Source organism: Mustela nigripes, chromosome 8, assembly GCF_022355385.1.
Source record: "Mustela nigripes isolate SB6536 chromosome 8, MUSNIG.SB6536, whole genome shotgun sequence".
NCBI classification, from domain to species: domain Eukaryota; kingdom Metazoa; phylum Chordata; class Mammalia; order Carnivora; family Mustelidae; genus Mustela; species Mustela nigripes.
Window position 1 is genome coordinate 7,095,303 of NC_081564.1, and position 23,709 is coordinate 7,119,011.

Consider the following 23,709-nt stretch of genomic DNA (forward strand, 5'->3'; position numbering starts at 1 on the left):
AACCCTCAGTTTGTTTTGTGAGATTAAGAGTCACTTATGGTTTGAGACACACATTTTAAATTCTAATGAAGTCTGTTTATCTACTTTTTCTTTCGTTGCTTGTGATTTTGGCATCACATCTGAAAAGGTTTTGCCTGATCCAAGGTAACAAAAATTCACTCCCAGGCTTTTTCCTAAGAGATTTATAGTTCTAGCTCTACCTCCTTTAAAAAAAAAAAAAATCACAGAGCAGGGCTTCAAGCTTAAAGCTTTCAGCCAGCAGTGGTAAACAGTCAAAAGGAACGAACATATTATATCAATGTGATATGCATTTTAACCTTATATTTAAGGGGAAAAAATTCCCAGTTTTTTCATATGCTGTAGAGTTATAAAATTTTCATTTAAGATAAACTTATTTAGGGACACCTGGGAGGCTCAGTAGGTTAAGCCTCTGCCCTCGGCTCAGGTCATGATCCCAGGGTCCTGGGATCAAGCCCCACATTGGGCTCTCTGCTCAGTGGGGAGCCTGCTTCCTCCTCTCTCTCTCTCTGCCTGCCTCTCTGCCTACTTGTCATCTCTGTCTGTCAAATAAATAAATAAAATCTTAAAAAAAAAAAAAGTGGATCAACATGAAGAAAAATACCAAGGGAACGGCAGTACAGGATGTATTATGGATACAGCATCCTATTTGAGGTATAAAATAAAGTTCGGAAAATTGTTAGCAGAACGCTTGAAAACACAAGTTCTGGATTCAACAGGCCTGAGATCTGAATCTCATTTTGTGACTCCAAGCAAGTGACCTCCCCTTTCTGAGCCTCAGGGTAACACACCAACTTCACAGGTGGTTGTGTGGATTTCATGATATAACACACAAACCAACGCCCCTCAGGCATTTAGCCAGCACCCAGTAAAATGGTACCCCGGCCTTCATTTGATGCTTCCATTTTACTCCCATCACCTAAAATGCATTTCATCCAACCTACCTAGGATGTACTTATTTTTCCTCTGCAGGCTGATTTGTGGTTTTACACTCATGGGCCTAGGAAAAACTACCAGTTTTGGTGTCAGACAGACCTGGGAACTAGGCCCACCAGAGCCCTAGACAAGGGTTGGCCTCACCCTAGGCCTCAGTTCCCTCCATACACAATAATGTTAATGACCCTTAACCCGTCACTCAGAGCTCGGTCTTTAGAGCAGCAGCATCAGGATCGCAGGAAATTTGCTAGGAATACAGCATCTGCACCTGCACGCCCCGTCCTCATCAGAAACTGAATTTTAACAAGATCCCCAGGTGCTTGCCAAACACATGAAAGTGTAAGACTTTCTGACGTAAAGTGGGTTAGCAAAGTACAGATCTTCTGGTACACGTTCAACCCCGAAGCTGGTGGTGATTATCACCCCACCGCTGCAAATGTATTAGCTCTGTGGCCTGAGGCAGGTTTAAGTTAAGTAACGCCTGTTTCCTCACCCCTAAAATGGAGGGAATGACAGACCTCAGCCCCAAAAGGCTGCTGCGAGGGTTAAATGAGCTAACCGATGTAAAGCAATTAAAACAGCGCCCAGCACACGGTAAGGGCTCCATAAACGCTGGCGGTAATACCAACACCCATTGCTTAGTTAATCCCGTTGGTTCCTCCTGCCTGCTGCCGACAGGGGCCGCAGTTGTGCCGCTATGAGCCTCCCAGGCAGGCAGCGATCCACGGCGGAGAGCTCAGACGCAGGCCGCCGGGAGCCCCGAGCCCACACTCACGCTCTCCAGCACTTCATAGTTGGCTTTGATCTGCGCCTCGATCTCCTCCTTGCGCCGTATCAGCTCCTGGACGTTGCTGACAGTCACCACGCCGGCCTGCGGGGAGCCTTCGCTCGGCCTATTTTCCCCCTCCGACATCGCGCACCTCCGCGCGGGATCCCGAACGCCGGGCTTCCCGGCTTCCTGGATGCGGACGCACGAGGAGACTGCGGCTACGGCTCCGCCCGCGGGCCAAAATTCCTCGCCACCCGCGAGCCGCCGTTGAAGGGAGAGGTGTGGTTTGGGGGGGCGGGGTCGCCGGAAGCCACACCCTGCTGGAACAGATCCTTTGGTGACATGGGAAGAACAGGATGGGGAGGCAGGGGTTCCAGGTCCCTCATCAGCTAGAACAGGATGATCTCTCCCTCCGTGACTCATTTGCTTTCCGCGTTCCTTCAGCAGACATCTACTGAGCGCCTACCATATGCTTGTGCCAGAGCGCCGTGCCGGGCGCTCCAGCTCCGCTCCTCACATCTACCCAGCCCTCAGAGTTAACAAAACACATTCAGATGCCTTATCCCTCTTTTTTTAAAAAGAGATTGTAGGGGTGCCTGGGTGGCTCAGTGGGTTAAGCCTCTGCCTTCAGCTCAGGTCATGATCTCAGGGTCCTGGGACCGAGCCCCGCATTGGCTCTCTGCTCAGCAGGGAGCCTGCTTCCCCCTCTCTCTCTGCCTGCCTCTCTGCCTACTTGTGATCTCTGTCTGTCGAATAAATAAAATCTTTGAAAAAAAAATAATAATTTAAAAAGATTGTATTTTTTAAATTATTGTGGATATCACTGTTATTTTTTAGAGAGAGAGCTTGCACGCGGGAGGTAGGGAGAAGCAGAGGGAGAGAGAGAATCCTAAGCATGCTGCATGCCAGGAGCGGTGGGGAGTGAGGAGGGAGGGGACTGTATCTCAGGATCCTGGGTCAGGACCTGAGTGGATATCAAGAGTCAGATGCTCAACCCACTGAGCAAGCTCAACCCACAGAGCCACCCAGGCACTCTAAGATTTTATTGTTTTTAAGTACTTTCCAAACCTAATGTGGGGCTGGAACTTGGAACCCCCCAGATCAAGAGGCACATGCTCCACTGGCAAAGCCAGCCAGGTTCCCCACTTTATCCTCCATTTTACAGACCCAACAAGCTTAGGTTCAAATCTGGTTCTTGCCACTTACTGCAACATACATGACCTTAGGTAAATTACTTCGCTGCTCTGAGCCTGTTTCCTCATCTATAAAATGGTTGCAATATATCTCAGTGCTGTGATTTTGCCAACAAATATTTATCGAATGTCTCATATATGTCATATGCTGCCCCAGAAGCTGAAAAGGTAAAGAATTGAGTTATGACTCAGTGTCTCTTACATATGAAGGCCTCTATAAATTTTTCCAAATATAATGATGATAGGGGCGCCTCGGTGGGTTAAAGCCTCTGCCTTCGGCTCAGGTCATGATCTCAGGGTCCTAGAATTGAGTCCTGCATCCGGCTCTCTGCTCAGCAGGGAGCCTGCTTCCCACCCCCCCTCCGCCTGCCTTTCTGCCTACTTGTGATCTCTGTCAAATAAGTAAATAAAAATCTTTAAAAAATATACAGTGATAATAATTTGTCAAATACTTACAATGTGCCAGACACTGTTCTAAGTGCCTTACACGTATCAATCCAACAACCTTGCGAAACCAGGATTATTATTGTCCTCACCTGACAACTGAGAAAACCCTTTCAGTAACCAACTTGCTCAAACAGAAGAATAAGCTTCCAAATTTTCAGTCCAGCTTAATGAAATGATGAAACTTGACATCTAAACATGTGCCCCCTAACATTTTGCACCGAAAAGGACACACCATCACCTATGTAGTATTCAAACATGTTTGTCCTAAATCTAATCACGGTAAATAAACACAAATCCAAATTAAAGAACACTCTTCAAAACAACAGGCTTGAACTCTTCAAAAAAGGTCAGTGTTGTGAAATACACATATACAAGCTAGGCAATTGCCTAGCTTAAAGACTAAACAGACACAACAATTAAATGTAATGTGTGGTCCTTGATTGAATCCCAGTTCCCCTAAAAGAAAGAAAGAAAGAAAAAGAGAAAAGAAAAGAAAAGAAAAAACCCTATAAAGGACATTCTTGGGACAACTGGGGGAAATTGAATATGGATAGGGTAGTAGTGATGGGAATTCCTAAGTTTGATACTTTGTACAGTGGTTAGATAAGACGAGGTCCTTAGCAAATGCACCTGTGGTATTTAGGGGCAAGAAAAGCAACTTACTTTCAAATGCTTCAGAAAAAAAGGACAAATATATATTTGTAGACAAGAGAATGATAAGGTAAATGTGATAAGGTGTAAATGATTGGTGATTCTGAGTGAAACATATACTAACATTCTTCCTTACTATCTTTGCTACTTTCCTGTAACCTTGAAATTCTTTCAAAATAAAAACTTACAAAAGTAATCTTTACACAGAAAAAAAAACTAAAATTGATTACATTCCGCCTCCTATATTTTGTTCAATTATTTTTTTTATTTTTTTCGATATTTTATTTTATTTATCTATTTGAGAGAGAGAGGGAGCTGAAGCAAGGGGAGAGGCAGAGAGATAGGTAGAACCAGATTCCCCACTGAGCAGGGAGCCCAACGTGGGGCTCAATCCCAAGACCCTGAGAGCATGACCAGAGACAAATGCAGATGCTTAACCCCTCAATTACCTTTTTAAAATAAACTAACATTTCTAACATGGACACCTTCCCTAAAAAAAAAAAAAAAAAAAAAAAAAATAGGAAGAAAAGAGAGAGACGTGATAACTAAACACAGTGCACAATCCCTAACTGGTTATTTGGGCTTTCAAAAAACAAAAAGCAGCAGGGTGCCTGGCTGGCTCAGTTGGAGAACCATACGACTCTTGCTCCTGGGGCCGTGAGCTCCAGCCCCACACTGGGTGTAGAGATTATTTAAAAATAATAATAATAATAAATTTTTAAAATTTTTAAAAATCAAAAGCAGCAGCTTTAAAGGACATTATTGAGGAGCACCTGAGTGGCTCAGGTCATGATCCCAGTGTCCTAGGATCGAGCCCCGCATCAGTCTCCCTGCTCTATGGGAAGCGTGCTTCTCCCTCTCCAGCTACCCCTGCTTATGTTCCCTCTCTATCTCTCTCTGTCATAAATAAAGTTTAAAAAAAAAATAAAATGGGGAGGGGTGCCTAGGTGGCTCAGTGGATTAAAGCCTCTGCCTTCCGCTCAGGTCATGATCTCAGGGTACTGGGATCGAGCCCCGAATTGGGCTCTCTGCTCAGCAGGGAGCCTGTTTCCCTTCCTCTCTCTCTGCCTGCCTCTCTGCCTACTTGTGATCTCTGTCTGTCAAATAAATAAATAAAATCTTTAAAAAAGAAGAATTTTAAATCAGTTACTGATACAGCTGGCACCCTCAGAAGGCTATTTAAGGGACATTTAATGTAAGGCCTGTTTATAGAGTAAACTTAAGGGAGCAAATCAGGGATAAAGAAAGCTTCCGGGACCGGCAATCCTGGAGGTCAGTTACCACCCCCAGACCTATAGGCACAGGGGGAGACAAGAGTTTCAGGACCCAGAGAGGGTGCAGCCACCCAGCAGGAGTGTGGTGTTCAGTGGAACACAGCTGCTGCTCAAACATCTGGAGTAAATACCCTTCCTTTGCCTCCTCTCGCCTCCTGCCAGAGCCTCTGATAAGCTGAGGGCAAGAGGGTATAGGATACAGAGAAGGCCAGGGAGGGAAGAGACTTGGAGGGGCAAAGGTATATCCAGCACAGTCGTCAATATTTCAACACTTGGGAAGTAGGACACAGAGCCCCAAAGAGCGTATGGTCCTATTTTTATACAGCGAAGTAAATTCTCCCATATATGCCTATGTAATTGCTTGCACATGACTGCAGCAAGAGTGAGGGGCCCCTGGCTGGCTCAGTCGGTACAGCACGAGACTTGATCTCGGGGTCGTGGGTTTGAGCCCTGTGCCGGGTGTAGACATAACTTAAAAGAAAAAAAAACTCTGTATTCACTTCGGCAGCCCATAAACTAAAACTGACTGCATGAGAAAGGAGAAAGACAGGGGATTTTATACATGAAATTGTTAATATTTAGTACCTGGGCAGAGTGTGGGGCAGAGGAGAAGATGACTAGAAAAACAAAACAAAACAAACAAACAAACAAACAAAACAGGATATTTATGAATAGGAATTCCAAGTAATTTAACAAAGAAAATAATTATTAAAGAAACAGCATATCCAAGGAAGATAGATTATTGTAGATGCTTTTTCTAATGAATGACAAGATTTTGCTTCTAGGGGTTGGTTAAAGTAATTATGATACAGCCATTCAGTGAAACACACACAGATACACAATGAACATAGGTGTTTATTACTATGAAAAGTGTTTACAAAGCACACGTCTAAGAAGTTGTTATAGGAAAGTGTATCTATACTCATAACCATCTATACATGTCCCCATACCTACGTACGTATCAATGTGTAGCTCAGTGGTTATGCCCAGATCAGTCATGGTGGTTGTTTATAGTCTGTGGAGGAAGGATCCTGGGTGGGTTTGTCTTCTGTATTTTTTTTTCTCCTTGTTTTTTTCTCCTTTTAATTATGTGTATCTTCTCTTCTTTCCCCTAAATTGACTTTCAATAACTCTGTGATAAAGAATAAAATAAAACACATATCTGAGCTCGTTAAACATGTGTGTTCAGTTTGTAAAAATTCAGAGGTGCTTTTTGCATCTTTCCATGTATATGAATCTTCAATAAAAATACTACCTTTCAGGGCACCTAGTGGTTCAGTCAATTAAGCATCTGCCTTTGGCTCAGATCATGATCCCAGGCTGCCAGGATCGAGCCCCACATGGGCCTCAGGGAACCTGCTTCTCCCTCTCCGTCTCCCCTCCCCGCCCTCCTCTGCATGCATGCACTCCCCCTCTCTCTCAAATAAAATCTTAATAAAAAGTACAAATTCTACATCAATGGATTTCACATACAAATTCAAATTCCTAGCTTCATTTGAACAAAATCTGGCCAAATCAGGCGCACGTCCCCACAGGTAATGACTGCTGGAGCTGAGCAATCATCGTCCTTTTGGACAAAGAATGAGTGTAAAACTCCACAACCCCAAGCACCTCTTCTCTCTTTCATGACACCCTCCGGACATCCAGAAATTAATAACTTCTCCGAACCTTTTCATTTGTGAAATTCCTAAGGTTCTCCAGAAACTGTAGGACACGCCAAGAAAAAATGAGAAAATGGCACTGAGAATAAAGGGAATAAATCTCAACTCTACTATTTACTAGTATGTACTGCTTAGCTTCTCTGAGCCTCAGTTTCCTGAACTGTAAAATGGGTATAATAATAATAATACCCACCTTACAGGGTTGTCAAGTTACATGTATAGTATTAGACACAGAGTCACTCCCATCTCTATAGGTAGTAGAGACTCAAAGCTCTCCCCAGTATTCAGAAATGCGAAAAGAGGTTTCAAAGAGGTGAAGCAGTGCATTGACAGCAACTTGTAGGCCAAAGCTAACTCCCCTATTGCCCTTGTGGAGAAGGAAAGTCAGTCTTCTGACCTGAAGGGTGGATGATGTTTCAAAGCTTGGGGACTTTGGATGATGAGGACACAGGTTCAGTCTGGAAGGCATCAGTGTTTAATCTTGAGTAACCTCACTCCCGGCTTACGCAATGCTGGAGCCACTGACGTGATAATAGTGGTTTCACCTGAAAGGAAAAAGAAAACCCCTTTGATGTGCCCTGGGCCTCAAGCCAGAGCACTTGCTCGGCCTCCTGGCCATTGCTCTTCTCTGCCCACTCCCCAGTCACAAAGGCCTCCCACTCCCTAACCTCAAGCAACTAGAGCCCTCGAGCCACTCCTACGGGCTCAGGAAAGCCCATTATAGATTCTTCCGGAAGTTTGCAAACGGATTTTTTTTTCACACCAGCATCACCTAAAATTAAATTCTACTAAAAATTAAACGTTAAAACTGCAAAAATTTAGGGGTGCCTGGGTGGCTCAGTTGGCTAAGCCGCTGCCTTCGGCTCAGGTTATGATCCTGGGGTCCTGGGATCGAGCCCCACATCGGGCTCTCTGCTCAGCAGGGAGCCTGCTTCCTCCTCTCTCTCTGCCTGCCTCTCTGCTTACTTGTGATCTCTGTCAAATAAATAAATAAAATCTTTTTTTAAAAAAAGTATCTGTAGCTATTTAACTCTGCTGCTGTACCATGAAAGCAGCCATACACAGTTTGTAAATGGACTGGTACCGCTGTGTGCCAATAAAACTTTATTACAAAAACAGGCAGTGAGGGGGAAAAAAAATAGACCGTGGGCCAGATTTGGACCAGGGACTGTAGATTGTCCACTCCTGCCCTGACAATCAATAAAACAAATCCAGCCTTGGTCTGTAGCATTTGCTGAATTCTGTGCTGTAAATACTCCCCATGGCCAATTTCGAGCTACCACTGTGAGGTCAGTCCCTGAAACTTGGGAGTTGAGAACAACACATGCACCAACATGTCACACAGATATGATAGAAGCTGCCTCAAAAGCACAAGTAAAATGAAAAAGTGGCAAAATAACTAGGAGGTGGTGAAAGCTTACTACCTTTGTTTTTACCTTATTTATTTATTTTTTAAGCAGGCTCCATGTCCCATGTGGAGCTCAAACTCACGACCCTGGGATTGACATGTACTTTACTGACGGAGCCAGCCAAGGGCTCCCCTGGCTTGGCATTTTCTGACCAAAATAAATTATTTGGGCAAGTGTTTGAGTCCCCATTTCCTTATCTATAAAACATGAGCAATAATATTAAGTTGTGAGGATAACACGGGCGGAGGGCTCCATAGTGGCAAATCCAATGGGGAAGAGGTACAGGCAGGTGGCAGAAGGCCACCTTGGCCAGCCCCACCGGTGGTTCAAGACACGATTGCCGGTCAGTCTTCCCCACTGGAAATTCTCACGAGATTTCTTCTCCGTCGGTGCCCACAGTGCTTGGTCATGCCAGTGTCTTCCAGAACATTGAAGAGTGAAGAGGTAGACCAGACAGACTGGTGGGCAGCCGAGGAAGGTTTATGGAGTGATAGCAAAGTGATAGCACCAAAGCACCCATAGACAGAGGTCGGGGACCCGAGGGGCTTGCCACCGGGGATTTTATGTCTCAGGGGTTTTATGGGCTTGTTGACGGGGTGTTTTGATTTGAGCAACCCTTGGGCACCTCACCTGTCATCCAATCAGATTTTTGTCACCTATCTATCATGGGAAAGGGAGGAGGACTCCTTCCAGGTCGTAAAAAACTGTCCTGGGGGGGGGGGGGTTCCTCTTAGGGCAGGGCCCCTCGTCCTGCATGCCTGCTTTCCAACTCTCCGCCATCATCCCCCCTCTGAAGAGGTAACCCTAACTGCTATTAGGGGAAAAGGGCGACAACCGATGGCAGCCACCTCCTGCTGGTCAGGAGCCTTGGGTGGGGCGGCAGTCAGGGGTCCTGTCCTCCCAAACTATCAAGGGGTCCTCGGTAGGTGTTTGGTTTTGACCTTCAAGTGAGGCTCCATCTGAAATACCATTTGGAGTTTGACCTTTATTCTGGAAAATACACAGCGGGTTACTTAGGAGGCAAGGCCCAGAGCACAGTGCAAGACCCAGGACAGCCCGGAGTCCTGTGAGATGTAAAACATATTTCAGTGAACTCCCCCCACACCGGGAGGAGAGGGCGGGCGAAAGGAATGCAATAGGGTTGACGACTTGAAGGGAGAGAGGGGAAGTAACATTTATCTGTGTCTTGTTGCTTCCAGCCTAGTTGGAGGTCCTCTCTGGGTTTACAGAGGGATTCGAGTTTCTTGCTGTTGGGCCCTGCTGGGGACCAGGGTTTGACGCTGGAATGGTGCATCCAGGCTTTACTCTGACTGCTGCTGGAGTGGCTAAAGTCGCTGTATGCAGGCCTTCCCAGCCTGGCTCGAACAAGCACTTGGTCCCCTCCAGGGTGAAAGGGGACAGGCTGGTTATTTTGGGGCTGGGAGTTAGGAAGCTCAACCAAGAGGGCTAGTGATTCCGTTATCGTTCTGAAGGGACCGGGGGGAGCCCAAACCAAGGGATTACCAGTGTCTTTACCACTGCCGAGGCTTTTCCAGTTTTACAGGGAAAGGCCTCAGTCCGGGGCATGGAGGGACCATCTACCCACACCAGGAGGTACCGTAGCCATGCATTTTAGACAGGGGTGACGTTCATTTGCTGATCTTCCCCGGGGGAAAGTTCCCACTTGCTGTGTGCCTCCGGGGAATTGTGAAGGGGGGGGGTGGGTTCTCCTTTGGGCAGACTCCACACGTCTTTAACATGTTTTTAATAGTCCTATCTAAATTTCTCCCTGTAAAGAGTTTGGGGGTCATTTGTAGGGTTTTATCTTTGACCTAAACAGTAGGTTTGGTGTAGGGTTTTAGGATCTTTCATGGGTTAGCAGCTCTGCCTGTTGACTGCGAGGGTATAACCCTGTTCTGTGGCCAGTTGTGTTTTCTCAACTGAACAGCGGGGTCTTTCCTGGGTTACGGGGCCACCCCTAATGGGGGTGGGGGGAGGCGGCGACCAGAGGGGTCTCTGACCTGACAGCCTATTTTGCTACAGCCTCAGCCAATCTATAACCGTCCATTCCTTTTTTGTGCCCTTTTTAGTGTACACCTGCTACTTCTGGGGTTTGTGTACGGCTTATAGAACCATGTGAATTCCTGATGATACTTTAGGAGAACCTGAAGCAGTCAGAACACGTCTCTCTCCACACTGTACTATGGCACAATGGACGAACAGGACGGCGTACCCGGAGTCAGCACTGACTGTTTCGCCCTTCCTGCCCTCCACAGCTGCAGCGAGGGCCGTCAGCTCAGCCCGCTGGGTGCCTGGCCCAGGTGGGAGAGGGTTACTCTCTCTTGTTTCATAGAAACCTCCAGCCTCTCGGGTGTCCTGTTCAACAAATGAGCTCCCATAGAAAATAAAGTCTATTCCGGATTTTTTGCTGGGGTTTCTTTCTTTTTCTTTTTTTAAAGATTTATTTATTTATTTGACAGAGATCACAAGTAGGCGGGGGGCAGGGGGGAAGGCTCCCTGCCGAGCAGAGAGCCAGATACGAGGCTTGATCCTAGGACCCTGAGATCATGACCTGAGCCAAAGGCAGAGGCTTAACCCACTGAGCCACCCAGGTGACCCGCCTCTTGAGATTTCTAAAAGCTTTTTCTGACTCTGGATCCCATATACAGGCCTCCTGGGTGTCTTTGATCAGCCAACAGAGCATGCTTGCTATTTCTCCATGTCCCAGTATCCACGAGTGTCCTGTTATACCCAAAAAACCCTCTCCGGCCAGAGAAAGTTGTGGAGCCCGTAAGGTGTATGGGAATAGGCACTATTAAGGCCCAGCCCACTTCAGCCTGAGTTGTCCAGACCTGGGAATTAAGAGAAATGTGTGGCTCCCAAGCATTAAGAGTGAGAGGAAATTAGATCTCCCTAGGTGCATCCCAGAAGGCGAGAAAAAAATTTGGCTTACGGGTCACCCAGTGACGGCCTTAATGACAACACTGCAGTTAAAAAGTTAGCCTGGAGCAGAGAGCAGAATGGAAAAGGTGGTATCAAGAAGGAAATCAACTGGTTTTCCTTCTGTTTCCAGAATTACCGGAGGTGCTGGGTTCCCTAGGGTTAGCTGTTGCTCCCGGGCCCCAGCAAATCCAGTCAGAGCACTGGCCATCTGAGCCCTCGCAGACTGAGGTCCCCGAGGGCATTCAGATTTCCAGTGTCTCCCTCCATACAGGCAACAAGGGTTACAGGGCCTGGTTTTTGCCATGGGAGGCATTCTCACATCAGTGTCCCAGGCAGCTACAGAAATGGCATCTGTGCCAGAGTCTTGGGAGGTCACAACCAAAGCCTCAGACTTCCTGAAGCTTCTCTTCCTCACTCTCTCCTCTTGGTCCCAACTGTGAGAGACCCACTAGCAGTTCGTTAGAGCTCTTCTAGAGTCCCCTCAGGGCCAGCAGTCAACTTTTGCAGTTTTTTACCAAATAAGAATGATCTTGGCCTCAGGGACAACCAGGCAGGGGAGACAGAGGTGTATTTAATGAGATTCTCTCACGCTTAAGAAAAATTGTTGGGGGGCGCCTGGGTGTCTCAGTGGGTTAAAGCCTCTGCCTTTAGCTCTGGTCATGATCTCAGGGTCCTGGGATCGAGTCCCGCATTGGGCTCTCTGCTTGGCGGGGAGCCTGCTTCCCCCTCTCTCGCTCTGCCTGCCTCTCTGCCTACTTGTGATCTCTGTCAAATAAATAAATAAAATCTTTTTAAAAAATAATTGTTGGGTTTTCTTCCTGAGTTTGGGTTCACAGTTTTATTTTTCAGCAGACCCAGACATCCTCTACCAGAGACTTCGAAAACTATCTTAACAATTGCCCTTGAAAACTTTGAGACACACAAGATTACCATTTTTTATCGACAGACCCAAACAGCCTTTGAAAGCATAAATTGATATCCGGTTATCAATGCTTTAGCACTTTGGAAAAGACCTAGATGTAATCCCATTAATCATTCAAACAAAACTTCCTTAACATTATTACCCATGAAAGCTTTTGAGACAGACAAGATGAACCACCATTTTAAGGCCAGCTTTTTTGACCTTCAGCAAACCAAGACAGGATCACTGCCAGCTCTAAACCTTCTGAGTGCAGGTGAGTAGATGCCATGGGGTTTTTTTTCCCACCAAAGTGGAAAGAGGCAGTCCATGTCAGGCCAGAGAAGACAGGGAATTTCCCTGAAACAAAGGGAGTTTTGGCAGCTGCTTGGGAATATTCCTTACGGTCTGTCCTGAGGGAGACTAACCACATTTGGCTCCAACTGTACCCATTAAGCCAGGAAATGAATGAGGGAGAAATCCCCATAGACCCTTCAGTCCCTCTAGGATACAAGCTTGGGAGTGACGATGATACCAATTTCCAAGGAGATCCTTAGGATCCTAACCGGGCTCTTAAGGAAGCAGAGCTGGACTCGCGCTGGAAACTGAAGGCACCCATGGGCTCACCCATCCCTTGACACCCATATCTTTCAACAGTGGCCAGAATCCCACATTTTCCTGCTTCAGAGAGGATCTGATTTAACAGAAGGATTGTGCTCAAGTTTGGAAAACTTTGAGGTTCCCCCTTCAACTCAGGTCTTGTAGCAGCCCCTCCCCTTGATCCCCCTTGGAGCACTCCCTGTTCTTAGAGATGGTGAAACCCTAGAGCACCAGCAGGGGTCCCCAGATACAGCGGGACAGGTACGGGGACCTGATCTTATGCTAGGAAGGAAAGAGGCAGGAGTGGAGATTTCCCCTGCAGACTCCATTTGCCTATCAAGTTTGTTTGTTTGTTTGTTTGTTTTCCTAGGATTTTATTTATTTATTTGACAGAGAGAGAGAGAGATCACAAGTAGGCAGGCAGAGAAATATGGGGAAGCAGGCTCCCGGTTGAGTGGAGAGCCCAATGCAGGGCTCCATCCCAGGATCTTAAGATCATGACCTGAGCTGAAGGCAGAGCCTTAACCCACTGAGCCCCCCAGGTGCCCAGCCTACCAAGCTTTGATGAGGATGTGGTATTCCTTTGTTCCTCCCAGAGTCGGGGCAGGAAGGTTTCCAGAAGAAAGCCACCAGGAGGCTGGGATTGATCCTCCAAAGCTGAGATCAGAACAAAAGAAAATGAGCCACCTTTTTCCCAGTTAAAACCAGGAAGGCAAAGTCCTTCAGGTGGCCGAGTCTTGTCCTCTAACTTACACTGCGGCCTTGCCCCAGAACAAAAGAAAACGAGTTGCCTTCGTCCAGTTAAAACCAGGAAGGCATCCAAGTAAACAAGATGGGGCGATTTATGGGGCTGATACTGTTTCTATAGCCTATAATGCCAGGATGGGGCTCTATAGGAGTAAAGGTCTTGGTCGGGGAATTACCCATCTACAAGAGGAGAGGAAAAGGTGTCCCTTACCTCATTTTCTTATAGTTGATCAGGGAGACTTGGGAAGAGAGGAAAAGGCACCCCCCCCCACCTCAGTTCCTCCTCATTGTTCCTGATGTGTGGCCCTAGTGACTCATGCGACGGACAGCCAGAGCCCCTGTCCTCTCTGTGAGGTGCTGGGAGGAGCTGACTTTTACCCAGGCTTCGTTCTACCTCCAGAGAGTGACCCTGGTTTCCCCACCCTGAAGCTTCCCTTAGAAGTCAATGCATACACTAGACTTCTTTAAGCGTTCTGTCTGGCATAGCCACCGAATCGTCTTTTAGTAGAACTGCTCTGTCTGGCAGAGCCACATGGAGGGACAAGATGGGACACCCAGGCAGGGCAAATCCACCTGGGATAAGCCCCAATGGGACCGAAAAGTTGGGGAGCATCCCCTAGATTACAGTTCCTTTGTGCTGCTTGGCCATTCCTGCACATAGCTGCTGTAGCCAGTCTGATGGGTGTCCGAGTCGTGCCCAGGATAGGAGGAGTCAGAAACGGTAACAGGGAACTGTGAGTGAGGTCCCTTGCCCAGGGGACCCTCCTGGGCTTCCCCAGTCATTCTCCTGGGGGAGTAATCCACCAAGAAAATAGTAGGAGAAGGTTTTCTCTTCAGATACCTGGGTGGGCGAGTAAGGAGCCCGGTCCCTCCAAGAGCCTTTGGTTGTCCAAAGGGTAGCCTGAGGTAGCGGCCCTTAGCTGCTGCTCAGTTTTCCCTAGGTCCTTCACATCCGGGGATCTGTGCCGAGAGGAGTTCTGAGTCTTTACCAAACCAACATTCCCAACCTCAAGTCAGAGAGGAGCCCAGAAAACCTGTCACCCGAGACTTGAGAATGACAGCAGCCGTACTGACAGCTCCGACGTGGCCTCCCGGTGCCTTGCACCTGGGCAGAAGTTTCCTTCCTCGAGGGGAGCTGGGACAGGATATCTATGTGCCTACCACAGCGGAGCACTGTCTATAGAGAATTTTTTTTTAAAGGTTTTTTTTTTTTAATTTATTTATTTGACAGACAGAAATCACAAGTAGGCAGAGAGGCAGGCAGAGAGAGGGGGGGAGGCAGGCTCCCCGCTGAGCAGAGAGCCCGATGCAGGGCTCGATCCCAGGACCCTGAGATCATGACCTGAGCTGAAGGCAGAGGCTTTAACCCACTGAGCCACCCAGGCGCCCCCGTAGAGAATTTTTTAAAGAATAATAAAAACTAAAAAAAAAAAAAAAAAAAGAATAATAAAAACTGATAAAGTCTGCCACTTTGTTTTATCATCTTGTGCCAGAAACTCGAAACAAGGTCAGTGGCAGTTTGGGTAAGTGCCCATGGATTGTGTTCTTGCTGTTATTAGATGAGTGTTCTCCTAGTGTTTGTCAGGATGAGTGGTTGTAAAGGTCGTAAATGCAACTCAGACGGGCCGAAGCCTTAGAGGGAAGATTCTGGCTCACCCAGACGCATGCCCGGAACACGGTGCTCAGATGTTAGGAATCTGCCTATTTCTTTCCCATCCCTGCATTCCCGGGGCGGGCTTCATACACTGGCACGTTCTTCCCTCCGTGGAGGCAGATGGCCTCCAAAGCTCTATTCCATAAGCTTACCCACACAGAGCTCAGAGAGAGGCTCCTTCTCAAGCAGAAGTCCCACACCAAAGTAGCTCATTGGCCAGCTTTGGTCAGGGTCCCATCCCTGAAGCAATCACAGGGATTCTCCCTGGCTGGTCCTGGCTCGCCTAGCCCCAGATCACATGCACAGGAAGGCGAAGGAATGATTCCCGAAAGGAAAAGTGAGATGCTGTAACAACAGAGTAGGACTGGACGCTGGCAGCAAATATCCAAGATATTCCTCAGCGCTCCCAGAGCCAAGCCCAGAAGACATCCTTCATCTCATGAACACTGAGAATCAGAGAGGATCTGGGAGCAGCCCAAATTCATGGTGTCCAGAGCCCGGGGATACTGTATCCCGTGCCAGCAACTCTCTTGGACACTCCGGGCCATCGCTGATAACTGGTAATACAGCTCCCTGTCCCCCGAAGTTCAGGCATGTGGGCTCTGTGCCCTAAGAGATAAAGACTAGCCACACCCAGCACCCCACTGCACTGCACCACCGGATAACAGACAAGCCCCCTGGCCAGCCCTCACCTGCTCCCAGACTGCTGTCTGCCCTTGTTGGCCAGGGCTCTGGGGCCTGAGTCAGAAAGGAGAAGATCTGTCCATGCGCCTTTGAATCCTCACTCTCTCTTTTGGGGGCTCTGTAGCTGTGTTGATTCTAGGAAGCAGAGCACAGGACCGTTTGGCTGTTTTTAGGTCCAATTTTAAAATGCAACTAAAGCCTTTTGGTTTATTTATGTTCTCTGAATATAATAAAGATTCATAAATAGGCCACTGGGCCGATCCACTCCAAGCACAGCAGCTAGGAACAGCTGGGTTTTTTGCTCAGCCCTCCTCCCTATGTTGACCTTGAAGAGAGGAGCCTTTCAAGTCCTAATGATGTTGCCGCTATAAAACTCGAAAAAGCCCCCCTCCCCTGCTGCCTCAGAGATAAAACCCAAATACCATAATCTAACATTTGAGACCCTCCCACATTCCTTATAATAGTCAACTTAATCAGTAATCATTAACTGGCTTTCTCTGGGGGCCAGGTAGCCAGCAAGGCACTCTGCACACGGCGGATCAGACGACCCTCGTTAACAACGCTAGGAAGGAGGACTAGTTTAATTCCTACTTTACAGAGGAGGAAATTGGCAAGGCCACGTTCAGGCAATAGGCTTGAGCAATGGAACCGGGAGCAAGGCACAAGGCCCAGGGGCCCCCAGTGATCACACCAGGGGCCAGAATACAAGCAGGCTCACTAAGCCACCCACCTCGAAATAGCCACAGGCCTTAATATCCACTGGGCTACTTACAACCAGGCACAGTTAGCTTTTTTAAAAGGGACAATTCCATACGTTCCCATATGTGCTCAGCCCGCCCTGTAACTGTGGTCCTCACCACCAGCTCACGGCAGACCGTGTCTCCTTTGCCCTGGTGCCCGCTGCCTCCTTACAGTGTAAACTCCAATAAACTTCTATGCCCGTTGCTCTGCCTTCCCCAGCTGGGATGCCCACACTTTGGTGGCTCATCTGGGGGAACGTCTGCTGGCCCAGGACTCTCCCCATTCTCTAGGAATTTCTCAGGACTTTCCCTCAGAGCATGGCCTCTAGGATTCCTTGGAGAACTGATGATCTCTCCAGTTGTTTCGGGAACTGGTTAGTCCTCGGCGAGGATCCCAAGTCAGTAGGGGAAGCCCTCGGATGGCCCTGTCTGAAAGGGGTAAGGATTTTCCCGCTTGCCCTTCAGAGGGATCCTTCCCTTTCTGGCCCTTCAGTGGCCTAACCCTAGTATTCCTCAGACAATTGAAAGTCTCGGGCTAGGGAGGCTCCCTGGTGTGGTCTTTTGGGCCCCTTTCCTGATGCGGAACGACTGTCATTTCCCAGGACCCTCTCCTTGGTGGGACACCCTACTACAGCCAGTCGCCCCATAAAACATCGGGCTCTTTTTCAGGTCAGTGGCCATGCAGGGACAGGAGCAAGTGGTCAAGGATGAATTCTTGAGACGTTTTGGTTGCAGAAAGGGGCTTTTGTTACCGTATGGGGACAGGACCCGTGAGCAGGAAGAGCTGTACTGGGATTGTGAGGAGTGACCGATTATAGACTTGTTAGTTAGTGGGGGTTAGGGGACAGTGTAAGTCTCTTAGGAATTTATGCATGTTAAAAGGAAGGTCTCCAGGACCTTGGAGAGCTAGCTATTGTTAAGATAAGGTTGCTTTCATGGTTTAGTAAAACATTAGTCATGAGACCCTTCAAATGTCTATCAGTGGGCTGCATGTTTGAAAGGCGATTGCTAACATGTATCTTTTGGGGGGGGGTGGTTACAGGAGGGCGTAACAGGGACAGAAGAAAAGCTTTAGAGGTAAAACATTAAAGGAAGTTCTTGAGGGAGCTGTAGGAGTGTTACAATCAGCATGCCTCAGGAATCCTGCCGGGAGTCACAGCAAGTTCTTTTCTTTCCAGAGTGGGGCACACTGCCTGAAATCTTGATGATCCGAGCTCCATTCCCCTTGGTGGGACGCCCCTTTGGGAATCCGCAGCTGGTCTCTACAATTCCCTTCTATTCCTTTGAACTTGCCCTGGGGATGTGTTTGTTTTTTTTTTTTTTTTCAAGATTTTATTTATTTGACGGATAGAGATCACAAGTAGGCAGAGAGGCAGGCGGCGGGGTGGGGGGGGCAGGCTCCCCACTGAGCAGAGAGCCCGATGTGGGGCTCCATCCCAGGACCCCGAGATCATGACCTGAGCTGAAGGCAGAGATTTAACCCACTGAGCCACCCAGGCGCCCCGGGGATGTGTTTTTAATAAAAACTGGAACAGATACATCTGGGTGGCTCAGATGGTTAAGCATCTGCCTTCAGCTCAGGTCATGATCCCAGGATCCTGGGATCGAGTCCCACATCGGGCTCACCCCTCAGCAAGGAGTCTGCTTCTCCCTCTGTCTGCTGCTCCCCCTGCTTGTGCTCTCTTTCTCTGACAAATAAATAAAATCTTTTTAAAAATAATAATGAGGGGCGCCTGGGTGGCTCAGTGGGTTAAAGCCTCTGCCTTCAGCTCAGGTCATGATCCCAGGGTCCTGGGATAGAGCCCCGCATCGGGCTCTCTGCTCAGCAGGGAGCCTGCTTCCTCCTCTCCCTCTGCCTGCTTCTCTGCCTACTTGTGATCTCTGTCTGTCAAATAAATAAATAAAATCTTTAAAAAAATAAAAATAAAAATAATAAAAATAATAATGAAATAAAATAAATAAAAATAAAAACCGGAACAAATTGGGCTCCCAAGGCCTGAGGAAAAATGTCCCATCTATTTATGTCGTGCTTCCTGGCTTCATTACAGACTCCCAGATCAAGAGGTATGGCCCCTCTAGGGAACTTGCTTATAATACTTTTTTTCCCGGTTGACCTCTTTTGCCAGAACTTCAAATGGTCAGAGGTCTTACATGCAAGCCTTCATGGCATTGTCCCCCAAATCTCCAACCCCCCCCAAAAAAAAAAAACTGCAGAATGTGCCTTGCTGGGTTTCATGGCCCATCTGGTCCTAGAACATTCCAGATGATCTTTCTTTTATGCCATCCCATTATCTTTCCCTTCCCCCTGAAGGCCCAGCAGCTCTCCTGCACTTACACTGCCCACTTTAGACTTTCCCACGGGTACCCCAGGTAAAAACTGACAATGGGGAAGAAACTGATCGACTTCTAGTGCCCACAGATGCATAATTCTGAGTATGAAGGCTAATTTAAGTTTGTTGATGTAACTAAAATAGATATGTCTTTAGAGTTATCAGCATTAACTATAAAACTTCTCATTCAAACAAGGTTTACTGAAGTCCAATAACCTCGCCTTATCTCTGTTGCAATTTGTTGGCAAAAAGATGGCTTAAAATGATGGTTCGTTTTATAAATAAATAAATAAACTTCTTTTAAAAAGATGCGCTGTGGGGGTGAGGGGGTGCCTCTGGCTGGCTCTGTTTGGAAGAGCATGTGACTGTTGATCTCAGGGTTGTGAGTTCAAGCCCCACATTGGGTATCGAGATTACTAAAAGTAAATAAGCTTTCAAAAAATGATAGTTACTTTGGCCTGTCTCCTAAAGTTCTCATAGGTCATTGCTAAGTTAGCTTTCAAAATCTTCGGTAACCTGAAACTTGGAGGTTTTGCTAAGTTAAATTATAAATTGGGTTGAATTCATTGGATATCTAAGTCTCTTCCAAATAAGATAAAATACAGAAGCATTAATTATTAAACATAATGTTTACCTGCCTTAGGCTTCTTATTGTGGAGAGACTAAATATACTAGGGTCTGTAGGAAACATGCTTCGTGCCTTCCTGAGACATTTTACTAGGAAAATACATGTTCCTAAAAATGACGAAGTGTATTCGTAAATTTGCCAATCTAAAGAATCCCGTTCTAATAGTTCACGATTGAATTATACTACTTCATTTTCAGTGGAGACTAAGGTTTCTAGGAGTTAAAATTCTGCTGAATGTAATTAAGACTGATGGAAATGATAAGGAAAGCAACTCTTTATGTAAGAAAGTAGGAGACATGTAAAAAAGGTATAAGAAGTGAGCATACGTTTTCTTTTTTTTTTTTTTTAAGATTTTATTTGTTTATTTGACAGACAGAGATCACAAGTAGACAGAGAGGCAGGCAGAGAGAGAGGGAAGCAGGATCCCTGCTGAGCAGAGAGCCCGATGCGGGGCTCGATCCCAGGACCCTGAGATCATGACCCGAGCTGAAGGCAGCGGCTTAACCCACTGAGCCACCCAGGTGCCCGAGCATACGTTTTCTTGAGGGAAAAAGAAAGTAAGTTTGTCCTAAATTGAGACTAGTGAGCTAGACGGAAAAGGCTTGGGACAAAATCTGAATCCAAAAGAAAGTTGTAGAAGGTTTGTGAAGGAAAAGCTTTAGAAAAAAAATTTTATGAGTGGTTAGGACAGATTAAGATTGAAATGAATGGATTTTTTAAAAAGATTTTATTTATTTATTTGACAGAGAGAGATCACAAGTAGACAGAGAGGCAGGCAGAGAGAGAGGGAAGCAGGCTCCCTGCTGAGCAGAGAGCCCGATGCGGGGCTCGATCCCAGGACCCTGAGATCATGACCCGAGCTGAAGGCAGCGGCTTAACCCACTGAGCCACCCAGGCGCCCCAAGACTAATTCATTTGTAAAACAAGTCTGGTTTTTAAGATTTTTAAAAAGTTATTATTCATTTGAGAGAGAGTGAGCAAGAGGGAGCACACGAGCAGTGGAGAGGGCCAGAGGAATAGGGAGAAGCAGACTTGCCCCTAAAACAAGTCCAGTTTTAACAAACGTGGCCTAATTATTTAAATAAGCTCAGCAAGAATAGTGATTGGCCATATAGATCCTTTTTTTTTTTAATTAAAATTTTTTCTTAGAGAGAAAGCAGGGGTGGGGGTGGAGGAGCAGAGAGGGAGAGAGAGAATCCCAAGCAGGCTCCATGCTTGGCTCCATCTCACAACCCTGAGATCACGACCTGAGCCAAAATCAAGGGTCCAACGTTAAACAGACTGAGCCACCCTAGTGCCCCGACCATATAGGTCCTTTAAACTCTGCTTTTATGGGGTTGCCTGGGAGGCTCAGTCCGTTAAGCCTCTGCCTTCAGCTCAGGTCATGATCCCAGAGTCCTGGGATCGAGCCCCATATCCAGTTCCCTGCTCAGTGGGAAGCCTGCTTCCCCCTCTGCCCTTTGCCTTTTGCCCCTGTTGGGTTCATGCTCTCTCTCTTCTCTCAAATAGATAAATAAAATCTTTCTTTTTAAAAGATTTTATTTATTTATTTGATAGACAGAGATCAGAAGTAGGCAGAGAGGCAGGCAGAGAGAGAGAGGAGGAAGCAGGCTCCCCGCTGAGCAGAGAGCCCAATGCAGGGCTCGATCCCAGGACCCTGAGATCATGACCTGAGCCAAAGGCAGACGCTTAATGACCAAGCCACCTAGGCGCCCCTAGATTGAACTTTTAATAGCCTCTTGATTCCAGTAGAGATTTGGGCACATGCCTCTTCTCTAGGTCCCCGAAATGCCCTCAGGTTCCTGCACCTGCCAGGAACTAATGTTCTTTGCTAATCTGGTACAGCTACCAGGAACTCTATAAACAAAGTTTCAGACCAACGTTTTCAGCGGGTTTCACTGTCCCCATAAAGTCAACCTTAGTTCTTTAGAGCTGTCTGGCCTTACCTGAGTTTACACTTATCTGTCTCAAATATGACAGTCAGTCAAAACCTTGGCAAAATAACTAGTGTTTCCAACAGTGTCCTGTTACAAGAACAGATTCTTATTGAACTTATGCAAATAATTGTAACTGCCGTGGAAGGAAGAATACTCACAGAGAGTTTCTGAATTTTAGAGGGTTTGAATGGGAAGAAAAGTTAAGTGTTTCAATTTGTTCACAAAGGGATATTTTATCATGATATTTCTGTGTATCATGGATGTCTTAAGAGAAAGTTTCCTTTGGGGGCGCCTGGGTGGTTCAGTTGGTTAAACAGCTGTCTTCTTTCAGCTCAGGTGATGATCCTTGAGTCCTGGATCCAGTCCCACTTCGGGCTCCCTGCTTGGCAGGGAGTCTGCTTCTCCCTCTGACCTCTCCCCTCTCTCAAATAAATAAATACAATCTTAAAAAAAAAAAAAAAAGTTTCCTTAATCTGAAAGAGCAAACATGAGAGAACCAGCAGTGGTTCAAACAAGAATCATAAAAACTATAATCATCTTCTCTAATTCATTCGATCCTACATTTTTTATTTTTGTCCTGTTTGAATGCAGCTTTCCCATAAGTTCTGGAGATTCTTACCCAGTTTGGTTTTATGATCTTAAAGATAGCAAATACCTGTGTTTGTCTCACACACACACACACACACACACACACACACACACAAAAGTCCTTTTCATGAATCTCTTTAAAGACAGAACTCATTTTGCAGGAACCTCAGAACAAGAACTCAGAAACGGGGGCACCTGGGTGGCTCAGTGGGTTAAGCCTCTGCCTTCAGCTCAGGTCATGGTCTCAGGGTCCTGGGATCGAGTCCTGCATCGGGTTCTCTGCTCAGCAGGGACCCTGCTCCCCCACGCCCTCTCTCTCTCTGCCTGCCTCTCTGCTTACTTGTGATCTCTCTCTGTCAAATAAATAAATAAAATCTTTAAAAAAAAAAAAAACCCACAAATGAATTAGTCTTGATTTGGCTATCTCTGGAAATAAGGGGGAATTTAGAGAAAAATTATGTTCCAACAACACAGCTTTGTGGACATCAAATTCTAGTTCTGTCTTTGAATGTTTGTTGTTTGTGTAAGCTAGACCACTTGAGGGAAGAAACTTCAGAAAAATTGCTACAAAGGCTCATGTATGGACAATCTTCGTGCTTGTTATTCTGTGGAGATAATAACAGGACTCCATGGGCATAGGATTATTTGAACAGCTGGAAAACTGGATGGAGTCCCCAACAATTGTGTAACTCAGCTATCCCCTTGACCGATTCTGTATGGCTGAGATGACAAAGTTGCTCCGTAAAATCCAGAGCGTTAACTGTGGACTTGCGAAGATAAGGGATGACTCCGCTTTCCTTAGGACTTGATAGAGGACACACCTGGGGTCACCCTTATTCCCCAAACAAGTCTTCTCCCACTGGCCAGCCATTCTTCATAATTAGGATATTGTTAAGGCTAGACACTAAACAAAGACGACTTCTTGATGGTTTTATTCCTTAGCCATATTTCTCTCAGGAGCTGCCTCAATTGATATAAACTTGCAATTAGAGGCTTTGGCCAAGCATCATAGAGCGGCCATCTTTAGTCAAGCCCAACACACAGTCACCCACAAATTCAAAAGGTAGCCCTCCAAAACTGAGAACCAGTGCAACAGGCCCCTCTCACAGAAGATCAGCAAGAACATCCAGCCAAGGCCAAGTTCATCGATCAATAAGAACTGCAAAACTCCAGCCCTAGGGGAATACAGCACATAGAATTCACGGGTTCTCCCCCGCGATTCTTTGGTCTTTCAATTTTAATTTTTTTTCTCTCTTCCCTTTTTCAACTAATTTCTTATTTCATTGACTCTCTAAAAAAATTTTTAATTGTCATTTTCACAGTTACATTCTATCCTTTCATTATATTTAATATCATTTTTGTGTGTATGCACACACACACACACACACATACATACATACAAGTTTTTCTCACTTTACAATTTGGGGATGTAGTTTCTTCTAACAGACCAAAATACATTCAGAATCTAGTGTATGGCTCTACTCTCCTCACCTGTCTGATCATATTTTCTTTCTCCTTCTTCTTCCTCCTCCCCTTCCTCCTCTTCATTCTTCTTGTTAAAGTCTTCTTTTTTTTTTTTCTTTAATTTTTTATTTTTTATAAACATATATTTTTATCCCCAGG

The 23,709-nt window shown here is 46.4% G+C and overlaps 1 protein-coding gene and 1 long non-coding RNA gene across 3 annotated transcripts in view; both read right to left on the reverse strand.

Moving 5' to 3' along the window:
- PSMD9 (proteasome 26S subunit, non-ATPase 9) overlaps window positions 1-1,966 on the reverse strand; it is a 22,764-nt gene extending 20,798 nt beyond the window's left edge. The window contains exon 1 of the mRNA XM_059408350.1: window positions 1,730-1,966. Coding sequence (XP_059264333.1) covers window positions 1,730-1,867 — 138 coding nt within the window. The 5' untranslated portion in view covers window positions 1,868-1,966. The remainder of the gene's footprint in view (window positions 1-1,729) is intronic.
- A 4,159-nt stretch (window positions 1,967-6,125) lies between these two features.
- The window catches only part of LOC132023124 (uncharacterized), a 37,501-nt gene continuing 19,917 nt past the window's right edge, over window positions 6,126-23,709 (reverse strand). For both annotated transcript variants that reach the window (XR_009405861.1, XR_009405862.1), the window contains exons 3-4: window positions 7,347-7,494; window positions 6,126-6,420 (exon numbers count right to left, since the gene is read on the reverse strand). This is a non-coding gene — a long non-coding RNA (uncharacterized LOC132023124). The remainder of the gene's footprint in view (window positions 6,421-7,346; window positions 7,495-23,709) is intronic.